Source organism: Pseudopipra pipra, chromosome Z (genome assembly GCF_036250125.1).
Source record: "Pseudopipra pipra isolate bDixPip1 chromosome Z, bDixPip1.hap1, whole genome shotgun sequence".
Lineage (NCBI taxonomy): Eukaryota > Metazoa > Chordata > Aves > Passeriformes > Pipridae > Pseudopipra > Pseudopipra pipra.
In genome coordinates this window covers 22,466,377-22,488,205 of record NC_087581.1, presented here as the reverse complement: position 1 = coordinate 22,488,205, position 21,829 = coordinate 22,466,377, and the positions used below count along the sequence as shown (strand labels likewise).

Genomic DNA, 21,829 nt, shown 5'->3' with positions numbered 1-21,829 from the left:
AAAAATATCCATCAGTGTGGGTTACATACTGTATGTTGACTGACATGCTGCAGTATGGATTTTAGCATATTCAAATAAAAAGTTTTATAGGTTATAAAAATACCGAATTATTTAATAGTAAGTAGTCTTTATTAAAAATAAATAATTTTATCATTATTAAATAATTTTTATCATTATTTAAAATAAATAATTTGTCTCTTTCGGGCAAGCTTCATAGTGTTGCCAAGATATATCAATAGATTAATACAATAGAAAAAGTCTGTAGTACCAGAGAAGAATAGACAAGACAGAAAGGAAAGGCTCACTTTGAAATCTCACTATACAACTCCATAGGAAAATTGTTCTAAAAGTGAAGCTGAAAGATGGAGGAGGGAATAGGAGAAAACAAAATTTTTTAATTGCACCTTTATGTTGATTACATCATCACTTAGGACAAATCGGAAGACTAATTCAGTTCTTATTTAAAGACTGAAACAATAATTCTGATATTTTAAATGAAGACACAAAAAAAACTAAGAGACTTTACATTGAAATTCTCCCCAAAACAACATATTATCCATAATTTAATAAAGATGGAATAGACTGTCACAACACATAGGTACTCCAGTTAGAGCCTGGAGCTAATAATGCCAAGGGTGTGGGTTTGATTCCTCTATGGGCCATTCACTTAGGAGCTAGACTTAATGAACCTTGTCGGTCCCTTCCAACTCAGAATATTCTGTGATTCCAAGGGTAGCTATGAAATCAGTGGTGATAAAGGGATGGCATACAATGGCATTAAGATAGTCCACTAACTATCCAATCCATTTTCAGACCCTTTTTCTGTGAATCGATGTGAACTACGCCAAAAAGTTTCCTTCTTCTCTAACAAGGCCAATGAGAAGCATACAGCTTGTCTATACAATATAGTCTTTGGAACCTTGTATTTTTAAGGCCAGTGACCCTTATCTCTGGGCCAGGAAGATGATCAGAAAGCTGGAGGACCATTCCTATGAAGAAAGGTTAAGACAGGTGGGGTTGTTCAGCCTGGAGAAGAGAAGGCTCCAGGGTGACCTATTTGCAGCCTTTCAGTACCTGAATGTGGCCTACAAGAGAGCTGGAGAGGGACTTTCCACAGGAGCTTGTAGTGATAGGACAATGGGTAAGGGTTGTCAGCTGAAGGAGTGTAGGTTTAGATTGGATATTAGGAAGAAATGTGAGGGTGGTGAGGCACTGGAACAGGTTGCCCAAAGAAGTTGTGGATGACCCAGACCTGGAAGTGTTCGAGGCCATGCTGGATAAGCCCCTGAGCAACCTGGTCTGGTAGAAAGTGTCCCTGCCATGACAGAGGGGTTGGAACTAAATGGTCTTTAAGGTTCCTTCAAACCCAACACAAGCCATTGTATGATTATCTTCATTTTTCAAGCAAGGAAAACCTGAGCAGAGAGGTTACATTACTTGGGTACCCTCTGGGATACCAGAAGAGCTTCACCTCTTCCTAACCATGTGTTTCCAGAACAATACTCTTCCATGTAGACTACACATTTGAAGAACACAGCACACACTCAAACATGGGTGAAATATTGATAATGTCTAGAAAGAAACGCCTTCAGCTTTTGCTAACTCAAGATAAGCACAGTCCAACCCAACTGTAAATAACTGTTCTACAGAAAAAATGAAAAAGAAAGAAAAAGGCTTTTGGGTATATCAAATTTTTTCATTTTCTAATATGTTTTGTAGAATATGAAGAAATCCAAGAACTTTCTTAAATTGCTAAAGCATATAAGTATTTAAGTTACAGATCTTAACAGCAATCTGACCTCTGACAATTGCAGGAAAACACCAACTCATTAGTCCTGCAAGGCTTGTAAAACCTACATACAATATTCTTCAAATAAGCTCCTTATCTCCACAACTTAACCCCCCAAATCCCACAGTCTTCAAGTGTCCTACCTGCAGGTTTAACAGAATAGAACCCAATAGCCTCTCCTTTTTTCCACATGATCTTAGCATAGTGACTGCTTCCATGACAGAGAAATGGGATCTCATTTTCTTCCATTTCTTGCGTTCGATAGATAATTCGATTCAGAACATAGAGAACAATTCTCTCTCCAACAGACTGCACCTAAGGAAACACAGAAAAACATTTTAGAAGATCGGTCAGATTTGTTAATATCCACACATCAAAGACCTTATTTTTCAAACTTGACAGTTAACACAGCTGCAGATGGAGTCAAAGAAAGCTGTAAGTGCTAAAGCAGGATGACTCTCTGAGGTTTGTTTGAGGGGAAGGAGATGCTCAGAAGACATAGCAATAAGTCAAGTATAAATCATTACCACAGAGGATATTTCATGACTTCAATGTTACTCTATGCAATGCATAAAGGCTGAGAGAAGTGCTGGGAGAAGGGCAGTGAAGTGGGAATGTTATGATTTAACTCAATTTTGGACTTAAGAAACATTCACCAAACACAGCAGCAGTACACCAGCCTCAGATCTCCTAGGCTAGCAGGTAAAGTCTTACAAAGGAGACATGATGAGCCTCACAGGGTAGCAGGACTTGGCACACTCAATCACTACTGACAGAGTGGCAGGCAACAGGACACGATGCAGTGAAAAAACTAGTTACAACAGTTTCTGTGCAATGAAACAAGGAATTCAATATCCTTTTCTCTGACCTGCGGGTTCCTTTTATATATGAAATTTAAGCTCACCACTATTCTACCCATTGTGAAGGAAGGAACAATCTTGCTCTCTTCCCAGTGCTCAGTCTCAGCTACCCCACCTGTAAAAGATTCAGCTTTCCTGACTTTATCACCATCTTACCATTAAGAAACACGTGAAAAGCAAGGCTGAAAGCCAAATTCTCTAGTGAAAATACAAAAACGCAAAAATCAAAGATAAGTGTCCAGATTCCCTAGGCAGATATAAATTACAATCCTGGAAAAGTATAGATTCCAATTTTGGAAAAAAACATAACTCCATGCTACACTGGTGTCAATAATGGTAAAAAAGGTCAATGATGAGCAATAAAGCTGACACCAGGCAACTTACTTTTCCAGACCTCACATATAGCCAGCATGCCTCACCATAGCCTCATGCAAGCCACCAGCTTCAACTTGCTTCTGTAAAACAGGTTCCTGAACACGTTTTTGGTTTACTAGTCTCCTGATAAGATCAGTAGGTACTGCTACAGTAAAATGCACCACTCTACTAAGATGTTTCAAAACAACCAGATAACAATGTTCTAAAGAGTAAAACAAAACCTTGTAATGCTGTTAATATCTAAATAATCTACATATGAAGCTGTGGTACAAGAGTCACTCTTGCTCTAGACACTATTTTCACTATCAGGTTCCTTTCCCGATTGTAGTACCTATTCCTTTATTTCCTTTGACTTTCAACAGCCACCTAATTTCTAAATGAAATGAAAACATGTAGTATCTCGCACACTAGCTAGAAGTAGAAGCCACATCTTGAAGTAGAAGATTAATTGCTAAGTGAACGTTGGAGTGCTTTACCTGATGAAGCCCCTGTCTAGCAGGGACAGATGTTTTCACAATGTCATCAATTGACCACCACTGGTCAGCAAGATACAGGGCTACAGCTTGAAAGAAACAAGGGAAATAAAAAGTTAGTGATTCTTACATTCCAAAAGAAACATAATCACTAAAGCTGTTACATAATCAGGAATAACACTGTAGTAACCAAGTTAAGCATCTTCTAGATGGAACTACATTAATGTAGCTCTTACTACCCTAGCACAACAAATGTGGTGCTATACACCCCACTCATGTGAAATGCTCCTTAGTCCAAACCTTTATTGATAACTGAGAATAATAAACCAAAATGCATACGTCGTGCAGTATAATATAAAGGAACTATTTTTCCAGACATAAGCACTGTCCTTCAACACTGTGCTCTAGCACCTCCTCCCACTAAAAATTGAGCCTGCCAAGGGGAGTCTCATTCATACATATATTTTAGGTTGCTAGTGGATATTGATACTGAAACTGTGCAAGTTTTAGGGAGTCAGATGAATGCAAAAAGGCTGGTGGCCACATGAGTAACAGCCAGGAAGAGTGTGATCCATAGGCATTTGTGGCAATCCTATATATGGCATTAAACAGAAAGAGAAGGAAAGGAGGAGGGAGGGAGGGAGGAAGAGAAGGAGGGAGGGAACACAAAAAACAGTGAGATGTCATCTTAGCCAGACCTGTGCTGGGACCTCAAACTAAAGATAATTTACAGTTGATGCTGATCAATCACTATCAAAAAAGAGCATCTAAATTCATGAGCAAATTAATGGATTCTAAGAATGTTCAATAAATTCCTTTTGGAGAGGTGAAGTGTACATAAAGAGATCAGGAGATACATGTTGTACTTCGATCCAGACAAGCGCCACGTTGTTTTGCTACGTATCTTCTGAATTCAATGACTCCAGTTCTGCTCTGATTAGTGTGTAAAGCTCTATTATTCATATATATGAATTCACAACAAAAAATAATAGTATGTGAACAAGAAGACAGTGAACAACAAATGCACAAGTGCCAAAACTATGAACTACAGTAGCGTGGAATGAGCAAGGGTCTGGTTACATGTATTTACCACAAAAAAAGAAGAAACAGCAACACAGAGATAAAAAACTTAAAATGAAACCTGTGAGCGAGTCCCATGGTGCAAACAGCGCAAGAACTTTGTGTGTCTGCTCTTCACCATAAAGAGGAACATAGCCCACAGTTGACAAGCTAATAGGAACCTGAAACAAGAATGTACAATAATTCAATAGACTCTTGCTAAAACAACCTTAGTAAAATACACAGAGAATGTTTAGTAAGGTAAACAAGATGAATGTTGAAAATCGACTCATTAACAGACAACTGTAAAGGACAAGCACCAGATCCCAGCCCTTACTTCAGATATTTCTTCCTAAAGACAGACTACATTACAAAGAGCTTGACTCTCACACTGTGGCAGATTTAGCTACAGTAATTTGTACTGTTACTTCTCTGTTCTGTCAACAGTTTGCATTTGTGTGCATAACTGAAGTAAGGTGTGCAAGGAGCCAGCATTACATTATTCAACTGTTGCAACTGCGCAAGCTGTCAAAGCCAACAGAAGAATGAAGCAGTCAAGCAGAGTAATAAACTGGCACAGCAAAATTGTTGTTTGTTAACAAGTTCTAAAGCGCTACGGTGGGAAGGCTGGATTCAAAAAGGTTTTGTTCCCTTAAATTGCACACATTTTAGAAATTATGAACTTGGCTGCTTGATTTTCCCCTCACAAACAACATGAAAAGGATAAAATAATCCTTCTTTAAGGAACTGAGTACCTTTCTGGAAATGCATTTTGATATTTAAATTCACATGTTTCCAACATTTAATTAATGCATAAAAAATAGACATTAACAGTGTGGTAAATAAACTTGCTTAACCAATTTAAGAAGATTATTACAGGCTATTGCCACACATGAGGACATTAATTCAAGCAACTATTTCAGCATACAGTACCTGCAGAAATGCAGGAAAGTAGTCAGGACTCTGCTTCTGCCAAGGCATCTGCAGCACTGACCTTTAGGTCCCACAGAGAATCCTCTCAGCTTCACATTTCATGAAGGCTATACACTATTGGTTTTATTGGTATTAATTCTAATAGAAATGTTCATCTGGACAGAACCAACACTAACCTATCATGCAAGAAACACAGAAGTGTCACAGCTAGCCTTTACTGAGTTAAATAACAGCAGGGAATATTTCAGATAGAAAAGAATCACTTCTGAAATCAGTGAAACTTACTAATCAGAATCGAAACCAAGCATGAAGTACACTGAAGGACTGAGATACGAAAAGAGTCAATCAGTTTCAATAAATCATGAACTCCTTAGTGATGATGATAGATTTTTGAGACTGCATGAGGTAGTCCTTTTTAGAAAAGGGTTTGAATAATCAGTTGAAGATTTAAGGTTATGGTTTTGGGGTTTCTTTTGAAATACTTAATGCATACAGATCCACTGCCTAAAAGCAGCAGACAGTCAGTGATACCCAGATTTTTATTTACGTGATTTTTTAATTTTTTTTTTATTATTTAGAACATTGGGACTATAGTATTTGCTGGTTCTTACTTTGCGGTGGTCTGGCAGAGAGAAGAATGTAGGACAGCTTAGCTTCCCCCACCGAAGATCAAAGAGGAAGTCCTCTGCTGAGCTCTCCAAGTCCTCATGACTGCAATTGTTCAATATATCCACAGGGAATGACATCCTCTGGAGAAATAAACATTATTAACATAGGTAGTTTGAGACATACAACGTCCATGTAAATAAGACCGCTGAACACCCATACTCTGCTGTTCACTACAGTCCTCTGTACTGATGACAGAAAGGAGAAATGCTCCAGGCACTTAATTAGGATGGTGACTACAAACAGTCAGTCTCTAAAACAATACCTTAACCAAATCTATGTTCACAAGCAGAAAAGGATGAGATTGGCCTATAGGTCCCCCTAGACCCAGTTGTTGCAGTTTTCCAACATATACAAGCCCCCTGTTTGCAGCACAGGCACATGCAGCCTTTAGGTGGTAAACTCAGTTATCTCTCTCCCAGATGACGTTTTTGATATCACAGGTTAAGACACAACTGGGTAGTAAAATATAAAGTAAACCACCCAGAAGACAACAACAGAAGGGATTAATCTATTTTTGAGCCTTTGCATTTAAATCCACCTCTGAAGAAACCAAAGCATTGCTGAGGACTTCTCTCAAAAACTAGCCAATTAGTATGTCTAACAGATGGTTGTTTCCAAAGCATTTTGATTGTGAACAGAAAATGATACAAGCTCATTAAAAGCAAGAGCCTGCAACAGACTAAAGAGACACACTTTAAGGAGGTGACAAGGCAAAAACTAAAGTACTGAAGCCAAACCATACTGGCAATAACTCATTAAAAGCTCTTGGATTCAAATTTTCCTTGTCAAAGGAATGTCAAATTAAGACAAACAAGAGCTCCAGGAACCTCCAGTGTACTCTTCAGGTAAGGCTCTCTCAGGTCTATATAACTATAAACAGAAATAGACCCCTCAGCTGCTTTCAAGCTATGCCACAAACTCTCAGAAGCATGAACTAACAGAAGTTCACAAGAACCTGTTCTGGAAGAACACAAGGGTCTTGATCTTGTCCCATAAACCCCTCGCAACTCTCAAACACAAAGGTTTTCATATAAGTTGTACAATTCCTAATCTCCACTATGGAGTCTTTTTTTTCTTTAGTTTTATTTTAAATCCTAGTGTGCAGTGATTTTCTTTTCCACTTTCTCTTCAGTCCTCTCTATTTAATCCACCATTCAGTATTTTACTGACACAGGTAAATCAAATGCAAAAGAACTTACTGTGACTCACCCAGCAGCAATTAAAAGTCTGCATTTTAAAAGCTTTTAAACAGCAACAATATACTACTATTCAGTTGCTTGAATAGAAGAGGCCACTCCTTCTACAAAAGTGATTCTTTTTCCTGTTAAAATTGAACAAACTTGGACCTGACTTCATGGGCATCTACAACTGCCATCTTTAATGCTGTTGCTGATAAAACCACGAATGTTTTCCATGAATGCTATTGTTCAGATATACACACACATTCCTCACAGCCATTTCCTTTCAAATTCAGGTCATTCCTTCCCCTCAGCTGTTATTTGCATTTTCTCTTGCATTCTCTTGCAGTGTCTCACATTCCTCCTACTATTGCTCACTGCCCGTATGAGATACTCAGCTGCATCTCTTATTTCTCCACCTCTTTCTTCCCACTTTTCAGGTGCTGCTCTTGCTAACAGGGCAGAAGCAGGTAAGAGACACCTGACACCAACTCCATTTGCTCCTTCTGTTTGCAAGCAAACTGACTCCAAGAGCCAAAGGTGATGTGTGCGAGCTTTTGAATGCAGCAGCAACGCACAGCAGCCAGAGGAGCTGCTGTCAAGGATGAAATTCATCCACCACTGGTCTCCTCACCTCTAGCAGATATGGCTTACCTGCCCACATTACAGTCCTGAAGCACACCAGCAATACTGTAAGCAATGCACACAGACTACACTGACATAAGTACATTGCAAGAAAAAGCCATGTAATCTCACACATGACACTATTTCTGTAAGAGGATGAGGCTTTAGCACCTGGTTAGCTGCAAGAGTCCAGGTATTCTGCTGTAAAGGAATACAGATCCGTCAAAACCACAAAACTTAATTTTCTGTATGCTCATGGAAAGGGGAAACCCCTCTCCATTATTAAAGAAATACCTAAGTGCTTGGATAACTGATAATAACAAACAAATTGAGCTGAAATTTCATTACTACATGACAAACAGACAAACAAGCTGCAAACTCTAACCCTCTAGGTAATAATTCTTGACATTTTTTAAGAACAAAATGATGTAGGACTAGAGCATGTAATAAGAAATTCAGTGGATTATCTGAGTTCCAACCACTACATCACTATGAAAATAAAAGCAGCAACCATATGTCTGCTTATAAGTAAAAAAGACAACCCCCCCTTTTTTTTGCTAATTAATAGATTAATTAAATTACCCTCAAAACCATTCACAGACCTTCTTTCTGTTTAGCTGTTTGGTTACCTTATTCCACATAGCACACTTCGATTTTATTCACTCCCAACTCAGTTATGGTAGTCACTTTCAACTTCTTTTACAGCATTTACAGAGAACATACTATGCAGAAGAAAACAGTACAGAGCAGTCTTCAAGACTGAACCAAATAAAACCTACTCAGTGCCTCTCATATAATTTGTACCATGCAGCAGATCAGACATGCAATTACAAGCTCTCATATACTTGCATGATGTACTTCCTCTCAGTGTTGACGAGATTAGAAATAGTTCACTACATTCCTGAAGAAATCAATAACTGTTCACAAAGTTGTACAGTTGTATTAAAAGCTTTAAACTAGTGATGAAAGAAGAACATTCTGTGCCAATCTACAGCAAAGCACAGGGCAGTAGTTCAACAGTCCAAAATGCAAACATCTTAATTCTGAAATGCAAAATAAGAGACTAAACACAAATGAAATGTCTTCCAACAGTAATAAAGGTCCCTCACAATGGATATGTCCCTCACAAAACTGAAGTTTGTTTGTCAGTGTTTCAAACAAAGTAAAAATACGAACGGCTCCACATCTTGACAGTCTCAAGTAAAACAGGATAGAGACAAACGAGAAAACAGCTTTTCAGGTTTCCTTGACAAAAGCATTAACACATTTTTTGCTGCAGAGGAAGCAAGAACATTGCAGGTCTCTGCTATGCAGTCCCTCATGCCCCTCTTTGTTGCTCTAAGCCTCCACGCATTGCACAACTACAACTGTCAGGTCAAGTCCTTGTCAAATGTGTGACCATGCTCTGCTCACGGGGTACCACTCCAGTTTGCTGGCAAACAGCCAGGCAGACCAAGCACATACAATCCAGTCTTAAACAATCAAACCCATCATGACCATTTGTACAAAAAAGCACATTAGAAGTTTGTGTTTAGAGGGGAGAGAAGAAAATATTATTTTTTAAATGAGACAACGCTTTTCATTTTTCAAGTAAAAGAAAATAAATCTTACACTCTTTAAAACCATATCATTTCACACAATAGTATTAAAAATTTTGTGCAATAAACTCATATGAGCCATATTTGCTTTAATGCAGAATCGCATGCCTTTCTCCCTTGTCAACATGATGCAAGCTACTAAACAAGAAATGGCATGTCCTTCTTTAGGAACAACTGCAGCACCAGAGGTTAACAGATCAATTCAGGAAATATATTTAACAGGATGAGTGAAGTCATTCCTGTGAAACACAGGCAGTTCTTTATTCACAAAACCTTTATTACTACAAGTTTTAAGGTTAAAAAAAAAATCAAACATAGAATAAGTGGGTAATATTGCAAATGGGTTTCATTATAAGTTACATCTACAACCCCTATTTCATCTTTGAAGTGCATGAAGGAGAGATCCACAGTACGTGCAACTTCCAGCTCATATGTGGATTTCAGCAAGAATCTAGAGATCTATCTATCCCCTTGCAGTCCCTCAATAATGAGTATCACAAAATAGCTGAAAGGTAAGAAGTCAAAAGCTATATTACTTCTTACAGCATGTCAGAGGGCTTAAATACAGCTTAAAACTGGTTTGGGGTGGCTTTATCTCAGGGGAAGTGAAGTTTAAGTGGTTAGGCTGACAGCCAAGGATTTTAGAGGAATCAGGATGAATTTCCAGCTGTAGCACAGACTTAATGTGAGCACAGACATGTTACCTGATCTGCTTGAACACCTCATCTACAAACACAAATAATCATTACCTCAGAGAGTAATATGAGAAATACTTTACTGAGATCATGAGATACTTGAACAAAAATTTTATCGAAACTTGACAAGTATTGGAATAGACAGTTATTTACACAGCACAACTTAACTGCATATCTCATTTTCTTAAAAAAAAAAATAAAACACAAACAATCCTCCAAGGTCTTTTCAATATAAAATAATATTTGGGACAAATAATTATGCAGGTAAACAATCATCAGATTTAAATTTGTGTTTAACAATAAATAATTATAATTTAATTTGCTGGTATGGGTTGTTTTTCTCTTTTTAATTAGGATTTCTACTTTAGAGAAGAGACAACAGGGTGCAAACAGGGTGCTAAACCAGGACAACCATGCATTTCTTATGAATCATCAACACCTTAAAACAAGTTCTATCTTAAAAATATAATCCATGATCCTAGCATATCTCCCAGACTAGCTGAAAGCTACACCTGTGGTAGCATTGTGGGAAAAGACAAATAACAAATTAAACATAGATCTCCATATATACACCAGTTCCAGAGAAAGCCAAACCAGGACTGAGAAGTCTCAAGCCACGCTCCAGGCCCAGACTGATGAGGCACAAAACCAGCAATCACCTTGATCCGAGCGCCAGGAGCATCCTTTCCATCTTGCTGTGATTGTTTCCCACCTTGCAACATCCAATTGCTGGTTTGGTGAAAGCTGTGAAACTACGCAGGAGATGGAAGAAAATTTAAATTTTTTAAAAAGTAGTATTTTCAGTCTTCTGACTTCAACCACAAAAAAAAAACAAACACATCTGCTACTTCTAAAACTGTTAAAGCTCTCCAAGAACTAATTCTATTAACAGACAAATTACATAAATGTTTCTCTGCTTTTACTACCAGCTGTTACATACACAAAGCATTTTCATTTTATTTCTTCTTCCTTCAACATCCAATAATTTAAATTGAGAGGGGTTGTTTTTAAATGTAGCTTTTTCCTGTTTCTATAAAAATACAGTTTGAAGTATTTAAATAAGTGAAAAGGTAGTTTATCATTTTCTAATATAAAATAAGTAAATTTTAAATCTATGCTAAGATAATTAATAATTTAAATATTTATACAGAGAGAATGCGCTTAACTTATCATGATTCTTGTAAGTTGAAATAGATGGAGAAAACCTGTCCCACAATCAACAATTTCGACTATTGTTGTGACAAAATTTTTATGTTTTACAAATATCCCCATCTCTTAAAACTATTAATTTTAGTTTGTAATGTAATGTACATTTACCGCAGGAAGAGGAAGACATTTTAGGAAAGAGAAGTTGTTTAAATTTTAAACAACAGAGTGTACATTTGAATTTCTTGAAAACCATACCAGCTTGAAGAAGCAACAATAATACACTATTTGATTCCACACTGAATAGACGACTCAAACCCAAAAAACTACTTACTTAGAGGTAGATTTTCTTGGGTATAATTCAAAAAGCTTGGGTTTGTATAGTCTGAGTTGGTCTTCAAATCATTATCTGCACCCTAGCTCTAAGACATAAAAATGCTATTTCCCTGCAGTATGACTTTTGTTCACATTTTCCAAGCATAGGTACATCAGCCTGAAACACAAGTTCTTGACAACTCAGATAAATTTGCTCTGGTTTAGGTTTTATTTTTTTCCTAAAAGGAAAAATAAGTATGTTTGTTTATTTGTTTGTATTGGTTTTGTTTAAAGTAACACAAACCCCAAAACAACAGGGCTTATAACCTACAAAATCACAAATAGAAAGTTCTTAAGGAAACACAGGGCAGTGGTCTAGAAATTGCTGTCAACATCAACCAAGATCTCTGGATTAATATGTCAACCACATTACCCATAATCTGCTTGAAGCAGCTTACGCAACTCTGGTTTTCTATCAGACACAGAAATCAGAGCTGTTGATTTGAATGCAAATAAACAAACAAAAATAGCCAATCCTTTCCATTCACTAATTAGTCACCACAGTGTAACTTTAATTTACATGTATAGAACAGAATTATGAAATCAACATATAGGATCCAACTTCCCAGCAAGAATTATGGTCAAAAGTTCTAAATAACAGGTTTAAACACCCTCTTGTCCAATGAAACATGAACAAAGACGGAAAAAGAAAGAGTCCTCCACATTATAAAAAAAGTATTTGCACATGATTTCTTTCAATTAAAAAAAAATTGAAAAAAGTATATGAATTTCATTAAAATAAAACAGTCTTAAAAGAGTATCTAAAAGTTCACTCTATAATTAAATCGATCCAGGATGTTCTAACATGTAATAAAAAATAACATTTGGTAGTTCTAAAAGACTAAACTGCAACTAAAATGTGCTAACATAAAACAAGAGTTGATAATAGAGTGCAAAAGAGGGGGTTTAATCAAGTTGTAGATAGATTTGCAGAAAAAATTAACTCTGTTAACAATTACAAAATTATATTCCTTTAATGAAAACAGGACAGAAAACTTATCAATTACCAAGACTGAGGTGGCAGGGTAGTATTAAAAGATATGCAACTTCACTCTCAAACCCACCTCAGGTAGGTAAGGTTCTTATGCATATGTCCAGTTAGGTACCTGTGTAACACCACTGGCATTTTGCTTAAGTAATTAAAATTAGATATTTAAATAGCCCGTTTAATCAAAGACTAAGTTCTTACATATACCAACTACTAACCTGTAGACACATTTTTCTACTGCCTCACATTTTAATGAGATTATCATCTGGTTTCTTGAAGAGCACGTCCTTCAGTAGGAAGTTTTGGAAACTAACATGCACAAGTGTTTCCTACAATGAAAGCATGCCAGAGATATACTAAATCAAAATTCTCAGACTGCTCAAAATAACCCCAACTAATAAATCTGAAAAAATAGTTTTCTTAAAGAAACCTTTCAGCTTCTCAGATTCAAGGTGAATATATGCACACACAAAATGAAAACCACTCCAGTTATGTTTGAAAATAATTAACATGTAAAAGATAGAAAGATACAGCTAAGTGGGATAATTACTTTCTGGATCTGCCTCTCTCTGACATATATCTGATCTTTCAGTACTCAGCACTCACTCTTCTTTCTAATCTCTGATTTTCCTCTATCTTCCCTTCACTATACATGGCAAACTTGTCATGGGGCTAAGAAAATAATACCAAACCCCACACTGATATGCCTAATGACCCTCTTTTCCTCTCTGGTCACTACTCTTTCCCCCTTCCACACCTCAGCAATTTAGAGTGGTTGGTGTGCAGTTCTATAGCTCCATCTTCAGTTCCCTGCAATTTTGCTCCTGCAGTTTAAACCCCACACCTGCAGTTTAAACCCCACATCTGCTCCTAAAGATCTTAATGACCTTCTATAGCTCCACACTTATAGCCCACACACAGCCACCCTCCTCAGGTGGCTGATGGGCCGCCTGGGACACACACAGACATATTGCTCTCACCCCATTCATCTTCCACAGCTTCCATAGGTTTGCTTCCTGCTTCTCCAGGCATCTAACAAGGGAATATTTTGCAGCTTTATCTGCCGCTTGCTATGAGAAGATCATCTCCTACTCCCACTTGGCACCTGTGTTTCTTGGCAATTTGTTCCCTTCTCAATCCTTCACACTTTCCTCTAACATTATCCCTCTGGTTTGCAAGGGCCATCTTATAAATACATCTAGGGATTTCAGAGATAAGAACAAAAAGAAAAGCTTCTCCTTTCACCATAATTAAAAAAAAAATCCACTGAATCTGGGTAGACAGCTGGGCGATTACCAAACCTAACATAACTAACCTAACACCACAGTGAGACTGCAATTGCAGTAACCCTATGTACGCATTTGCATCTATTTTTAAAAGGCTTGGTTGTGCTGTCCTATCCCCTATCTCTACAACTGGACGTCAAAGCTGCATCGATTAGATTAGCCAAGCACAGATACATGTTAGCAGTCTAATGAGTTACTTCTCATCAGCCAAAGAACAGTAACTCTCCCCATGGCCACTTCGAGAATATTCAACACACAAATTCAAGAAATGGTGACCATGGCTACTAGCAACGAGAAGCAGGTGATTAAGCTTTGCAATCATACTCTCCATACCCAAGGAATTACTGAAACAGTTGTCTGAGCTGCAACTATGCCACATGAAGTCTCTGGATGTCATGGCTTTCATCAGAGGAGCTGTAGGAAATTCAGTAGTTAAGTAGTATCCCATCTTTTTTAAATTATCTGTAAGTGGTTTTGCTGGGTTTACCCACTTTTTAGTGTCATTTGCAGCAGGAGACCTACAACTAAGAAAGCAGCAGCTGACTTGATTTTGTGGATGATTCAAATGAAAATGCAGAAAGGGGGATAGAAATTAATGAGATCTTTCTAGAAGTAGGAGTAAGGGAAGCAGGGAACAAAAATAAACAAGGCTGCAGCAAAAGAACCCTGTCAGCCAACCATAAAACTTTCTTGCAAACCAGCAAGCACACAGAATTGAGATGTTTCAGTCTGACCATATGACTCTATACCTCATTTACAACAGCTTGAGGATCAGAATCCTGAAAGCAGCAGTACAGTAAGTATAACACATTTAGAGCAGTGAGAATGTAAAACCTCACTGTAGATTAAGAATTGCAATTTTTCCATATAGGGAATAGGCAGCTATCTCCAAATTGTTGATCCAATTCCAGTATCTTGAAGATACTACAATTATTTTCAGAAGATGACAGATGGCTAAAAAGATAGTGTTTAATACAAGCTTCTGAATTTTACCTGCTATTTGTGCTCAGTGTTCTAGAGTAGCAAATCCTTTCAGCTGCTTGACATAATAAATGATGAATTACAACAGAATATAAACTTCTCAGACAATGTAGTTTATGGACTTACCAAAATAGTGTGGGATCAAAGAACTTCAAAAGAGCTAGGGACACTGATAACTAGAAGGAATTTTGCCTCGCCTTCCTCAAAGGAAACGTAAGGTGAAAGTCATATCACAAGAATATACCACAAATCACAAACAATGTTCAAAGGAAGTAATCAGGCTTTTAGGCAACATGCTTGGGCCACAAACAGGATAAGGAGTCATTACCGAGACTCTGTCTGACCCCAGTCATTTTATGGCGAGATATTTCAAGTTGCCATCCTAGGTGACACATCATCTCACTAATACAGTATAGGTGTAAACAGTTCTATATGTCTACAGCAAACAGCATCAGTACTTCCTCACCTTTACAAAGGCCACACAAACAGACCACTCTTGTCTAGCTCACAGTTGTACTCAGCAGTGCTCATCCCATCTTCAGAAGGATGGAAAAAAGGCATATATAAACTAAAACTATAAAACTAGAACTAAACTCAATCCTCTGAAAAACAAGCACATAACACAACTTCAAACCTAGTATCAATATGACTGAGAAGCTAGGCAAGAGTCAGGCATCTTGTAAGCTGCTGGTAAAAAATAAAGGTAGCAAGGTCCAGTATTTCTTGTTTGTGTACAAGTCCTGTTCCCAAAACAAAGGGAGAATAAAACATCAAAAGGAGTATTTCATTGCTCAGAATCTGAATCAAGAATTTGTTCAAGCATCAACTGGCTTATGTCCCTCTTCCCCAAAATGAATCTCTTCTTCCCACTGTTCATACTTGCTGTCATCCAAATCAAGATTTTCCAAAATCCCTAGCAGACAGAGCTCATTCCTGAGCAGCTCTGTGTTTACCTTTTTTCTCAGCAATCTCGTAACTGCGGATAGCTAAGTTTTGTTTACCACAGTTGTCTGGGTATAGCCACTGCTGGTTTTGTTCAACTTACCACAGCTGTATGATAAAAAAAAATCCACTAATATGCATTCACTAGGTATCAATAAACATGTTACTACAGGATTGAAGTTCTGTGTCTGAGAATTTTAGCAAAAATATCTCTAATAGCAGAAAGGAATTCACACACAACCTCCTCTCTGGTGTCATCCTATCCTTATCTCAGTCAACAAACATCCCGACATTCCAAGAACTTACACAGTTCTGTCAATACACTGCATTTCCCCTGCTTCTCACTGCAACATGTCTGTAAATTTCGAACTTCTAAGCTACACCTACTAGTGCCTAGGCTATCCTGTTACAGGTGTACTTGATTTTTTGAGAAAACAAACAAAGAAACAAACAAAATGCTTGAAAAGTTTCAATAACCTCTCTTCACTAGAAATGCAGACATTACTTGATTATTAGGGGTGGGTTTGGAACAATATAAGTAAGCTAATCAGACCTCTGAACATATCACCATATTGTACTTTGCTTAAAAAAAAAAAAAGAACAGTATTAGCACTACTAACTGATTATACTAATTCTAAATCAATGTTCAGCTTAACACTTAGTTGCCAGGAATCAGTGTATTACCTCCTGCTCCTTCAAAAAAATCCTTTAAACACACTTCAAAATTTAACACCTAGTGTATTAGAAGTATGAAGTCATTTAGGGTGAATGCAGCATTTCATACCTTTCGAACTTCATCAATACTTGGTGCTTGGGAAAGGCAGGTGTAGGAGCAGGCTCACAAACACTGCTATGTCACAACTTCTGAACAGGGTGTATTCTTCTTATACTGCCTCAGGGGCTACTGATTTGACAGAGACCACACCTTTACTGATTATTCTTCCTCTTCAGTGATCCAGAGAATTAAAGAAACCTATTCAACCACCCTTTAACCACCCCTATTTAACCACATGTTTCAATGAAGCCTAGAAGAAAGGGTAACTGAATTCAATTCATCCTGGTCCATAAACAATTTTTCACCATAAGCAAAAGCAAGAGATGATGACCCTGTGAATATGGAGGTACCCTATCCTACAGCATTATAACATAAGATATTAATTTACTACAAAACAAAGTATAGGACCAAGAGAGGAACAACTCGGATTTGAAAACAAATCAAAAATGCTGCTTTGAATAGGCTGTACGACACATAGTTCAGTACACAATTCAGACAAACAGATTTTCCTAGATTTTCAATTCAATTAATCATTTAGTACATACAGATATATAATTTATAACAATAGTAGATTTTCCAGGTAACTTTGAAAACAAAGAAACAGATATGTTAGTCCTGACAACTCTCACTAATTTTTGTGACATTTTAGGGAAGATTTGAAAGCTCATCACTCTTTTGGGACAGGATTCCTTTACATATTTTAGCAAGCTACTTAAAGGCTTCTTCGCAATATCAGGCTCAGTGGAGAACACTGACTAAATTTAAAATGATTTAATAAATATATGCTGTCACATCCAATTGTTCAGAAAAAAAAAATTCAGCAAAAGCAGACAAAACTCCAAGAATGCCAGAGAATTGCTATCAAGTCACTGCATGATGCCATTTTGGTCACATTTAAAGCAATGCAGTAGACCCATTAGAGCAGGCTTTTCCACTCAGACTTGTTTAATGCACACTGCAACAGCTGGAAGCAAAAGTCTGAGAGGAAGGTTGAATTCTGATACAATTATTTCGGTTTTAAACCCCATTTCTACTGTAAGAAAAAGGTTTTTTGTTTTTCAACAGTTTACAAAATGGTCACCCAAGAGACATATACTGATGATAGCAGTTCCAATGAAAAGCGTACACCTCTACCACAGCCGCCCCAAACTTTCACAGGCCAAGGGATGACTGTAGTTTTCTGGAATGTATAGTTGATACAATTGTCATGGCCAAAATACAACTCTGAGAATAGCGAGTAAGGTATTTCTGTGAGGAAATGAGAAGCTAGTAACTTGCACAGAATAAGTATTTAAGGAACGGCAATGTGAAAATAAGTGTAAGTAATATTCAGCGCTAATATTACTATTTGAATTTGAAATTCAGAAACATAATTTGTAACACCTTTAAATGATCACCACTACATGATGTTCATTGATTGGTACAAAATAAGAGATTGATACTAATTCTAAGAAATGAAAATGTAAGAAATGTAAAGCAAATGAATACCACCAAATCTCATGTTCTTCTTTTAATGATTTTTGTCTCAAACATGAAAATAAAAGCATTAGTAAGTGTCAGCCTTAATACTGAAGTGAAATTCCTCTGGTTTTCACTGGCAAAGATTCTGCAGTGGACTAGGTATGCAAATACAACTATTTAAACCAAACTGTGCTGATAGAATGTTTGGATAAGAAGAGTTTTAATATAATTTTGAGTGTATTATCTTTACAACACTAATAGACAATTAAAAAAAGAAAAAAACACACACATAGACATATAAAACCCCATAGTTTTGATCATTAAAGCAAAAAGAGATATTATCTACCTTAATGTGCATACTGAAGAAATTAAGAGTATTTTCCAAGTCATTTCTCAGAGTAATGCTCCTGTGTAAAGGGACTAGTTATGAAACACTCCAAACAGATTTGGTACTGTGTGGCTGGATCACGTATTGTTGGAGAGAGTAAATTATAAAAGCACAGTAGAATCCCATCTTAATTACTCATCTTGCACAACAGTAAAGAAAGACACTGTAAAACATCTGATTCCACACGAAGATGATGATACATAAGATCAGACTGGGGAAAGGGGAATAGGGAAATAACTTAAAAACCTGCTGCTATATCAGAGTCCTCAGCAGTTCATAAAACAGTGTTGAAATTGAGATGCTCATTGACAATACCTGAATTTAAACCCTGATCATATATAACACTCTCTGCCCTAATGTTTTCCCCCTATGAAAACAGTGCGAAAATGTCTTCTCACTAGCCTCCATTAAGACAAAAAGCAAGATATTCTTCAGTAAATTAAGTAGAGTACAATTAAACAGTGTGTTTAAGGAAACAGAGAGAAGATACACTGAGTTCCTACAGGAAGAGTTTGATGGAAAAGGAAGACCATGATCACTCTGACCTGCAGCAGTTTTTTAAAGAACATCCAGTGAGGCATCACCGATTTTATTACACTGATCACTCTGCCACAATGCTTATTCCCCATAAAAACTTGTGGACTATAATATAAAGCTATGACCAATGGTGCAGCCCAACACATAAAATTAGTATGTGCAATTATGCAGAAAGAGAAAAAAGTTCCCTCCTCTCTCCTGCATGGACATACACCAAAAGGCAAGTTTCAGGTGGACAGTGTCTCTATACCACAGGCTAGTTTTCCAAATTTCTGGTAATTAATAACAGAAAACTCCACAGCTCAGAAAAGCTTACAGATTATTCTTTCATGGTTTTCTCTGAACAGAACATTAATAAATATAAAAATTTGGTGAGTTAATATATTCTGTTTTCCATTAATGCTAGTAAAACCTTTTGCTCTAGCTCTTAGCGTAACCCACTTTCTCAGGCTGCATTTAGCACTCCATAAACAGGAATGCACCATCAATGGGTATCTTAGGGAAGATTCTTTATCTATGTTTTAAGCAGAATGAATCAACCCTACCTCAAAATATAATTCAAAAAGACCCACAGATCATATGTAGGAAAACAGAAAGGGGGTGTGTGGCTGTGCGTACACACACACACAGAGCCATCTTTGTGGGAAATAGCTACTGTAGCATTACAATTATTATGTTAAAGGTATATGGATGTATAATAGATCCTACACGTTATAATACGTAAATTTGAAAGCCATAATAGAAGACCCCACAAAAGATGGTTGGTCCTGGCCATCGTGGAGTGGCCTGGGCCAGAACTCACACCAAGCTCGGCATGGTGTGAGCCCCGCGGAGGCCGGGCGGCACAGCCATCTCCGCCCGTGGCCTGCAGCGCGGCCCTGTCCGGGCTGCAATGGCAGCGGAGGGTAGTGGGGGCCGGGCACTGCCCCGCGGCAGGAGCGCGGTGCTCCCGGGGGGCGGCGGCGGGGATGCCGCGGGGATGCGGACGCGGCTGCTACGGCCACCCGGCACCTGCCGCGGGCGAGGGGCCGCGGGGCAGCGGCTGCACGGGCCCACCCACCCACCTCCCGCTGCGCCCCCTCCCTCTCAGCCGCTTGGCCGGGCCCGGCTGGGCTGCGCCGGGATGCGGGACGCCCCGGCAGGTTACCCCCGGCACCCTGCCGCGCTTTACCTCAGCCAGCCTGGCAGTCGGCGGCGGCGGGCGAGGGCGCAAGGATCGATGGAGATGGAGGCGGAGGCGCAGGTAGAACCGGAGGCGGCCGGGTTCCCTGGCAGTGTTCACGGCGAACCTCTGCGCACCTCCAGCTTCGCCTGGTCCTGCTGCCCGGCGACTGATATCATCTCCCGCGGCGGCCTCCCCGCCCCTCACCGCTGACGCACTCCCGCTGATACGCCCGGAGCCGCCGCTCGCTCCGCGCCGCCCGCCATGGCGGCTACGGGGACCTGCATCGCCCTCCCGCACACACGGCGCGAGGTGTGGTACCTGCTACCCGGCAGGCAGGGTGGTGGTATCTGCACCACCGCCCCCGCCACTACGGTACATAGTGCGGTATCTGTGCCATCGCTCACCACAGCGGCAGCCCTGGGACCTTCTTTGTAGCCAGCCTCCGTGGGGGAGGTGGTACCACACCACCGCTCACCGCCGTGGTGGCGCCTGTCCTGTGGTCCTGGCACACAGAGGTAGCCCAGAGCTGCCTCAGAGGTCTGTGGTAGTCGCAAGGAGGAAGGAGCAAGGCCACACGTAGTCTCTTGGTGCTGGGCAGCTCACCATGAGGCCAGGGATGAAACGTGCCAAGGATGGTGGCCTCATGGATCCAGTCAGCAGGGGTTGCCTCCCCATCTCTAACAGATGCCCACACCAGGGGCCAGCCTAGGTCTCACCGCTGCTCAAGTTTGCCAAAATGGGGTGCTGATTGAACTCAAGTGCTGGCAGAAGTCCTTTACCAAAGGAAAATATTCATCCTTGTTCCCTAGCACCACCCACCACTGGCCACAGCGCCTGAGTGTCCACCTCCAGAAAGACCTGCGTGCCAGGGAGCTGACGAACACCAAAATAAAAAAAAAAAAAGTTTCTGTGAGAGGAAAGCATTTGCTCTTGACTCTGGCTATAAAGTGTACCCTTGTCTTATAAAGATGATCCTTTGCTCTGAACTGGGGAAACAGTAGGTGCGCAGCCATGGTGGCATCTGTTGAACAAAGAAGGCTGGGCACAAATTGGGATCACAGCCCAATATGGGGGGCAGGAGCCATTCCATGGGCTTCTCAGTGTTATGTACCAAAGACAGCTTTGGTTCCTCTGGGACCAGAGGAACAGGTATTCAGTGCATTAAAAATTATTATGTGCATGTCCAAATGTATTGGGTTTGTGTGTCAAGGTTTTGCTAGTGGGGAGGCAATAGGGGTGACTTCTCTGAGAACCCACCAGAAACTTTGCCCGTGTCTGACACAGATGATGCCAAACGACTCCAAGACAGACCCGCAACTGGCCAAGGCCATCAGCAACTGTGGTGGCACCTCTGGAGTAATATATTTAAGAAGGGGGAAAACAACTTGCACACCTGCAGCCCAAGAGTGGAGTGAGAACATGTGAGAGAAAAAACTCTGCAGACATCAAGGTCAGTGAAGAAGGAGGAGGAGGAGGCACTCCAGGCTCTAGAGCAGAGATTCCCCTGCAGCCCATGGAGGCCCATGGTGGAG

The 21,829-nt window shown here is 39.3% G+C and overlaps 1 protein-coding gene across 3 annotated transcripts in view; it reads right to left on the bottom strand.

Moving 5' to 3' along the window:
* Positions 1 to 20,441, bottom strand: part of FAM169A (family with sequence similarity 169 member A) — a 39,235-nt gene extending 18,794 nt beyond the window's left edge. Inside the window, exons 1-5 of one of the 3 annotated variants that reach the window (XM_064641168.1) lie at positions 20,304 to 20,437; positions 6,101 to 6,238; positions 4,639 to 4,738; positions 3,501 to 3,586; positions 1,933 to 2,104 (exon numbers count right to left, since the gene is read on the bottom strand). In XM_064641168.1, coding sequence (XP_064497238.1) covers positions 1,933 to 2,104; positions 3,501 to 3,586; positions 4,639 to 4,738; positions 6,101 to 6,235 — 493 coding nt within the window. In that variant the 5' untranslated portion in view covers positions 6,236 to 6,238; positions 20,304 to 20,437. Of the gene's footprint in view, positions 1 to 1,932; positions 2,105 to 3,500; positions 3,587 to 4,638; positions 4,739 to 6,100; positions 6,239 to 20,303 lie in introns of those variants that run through there. The other 2 variants (XM_064641170.1, XM_064641169.1) reach the window with 2 other exon arrangements.
* Positions 20,442 to 21,829: the final 1,388 nt, after the last annotated feature.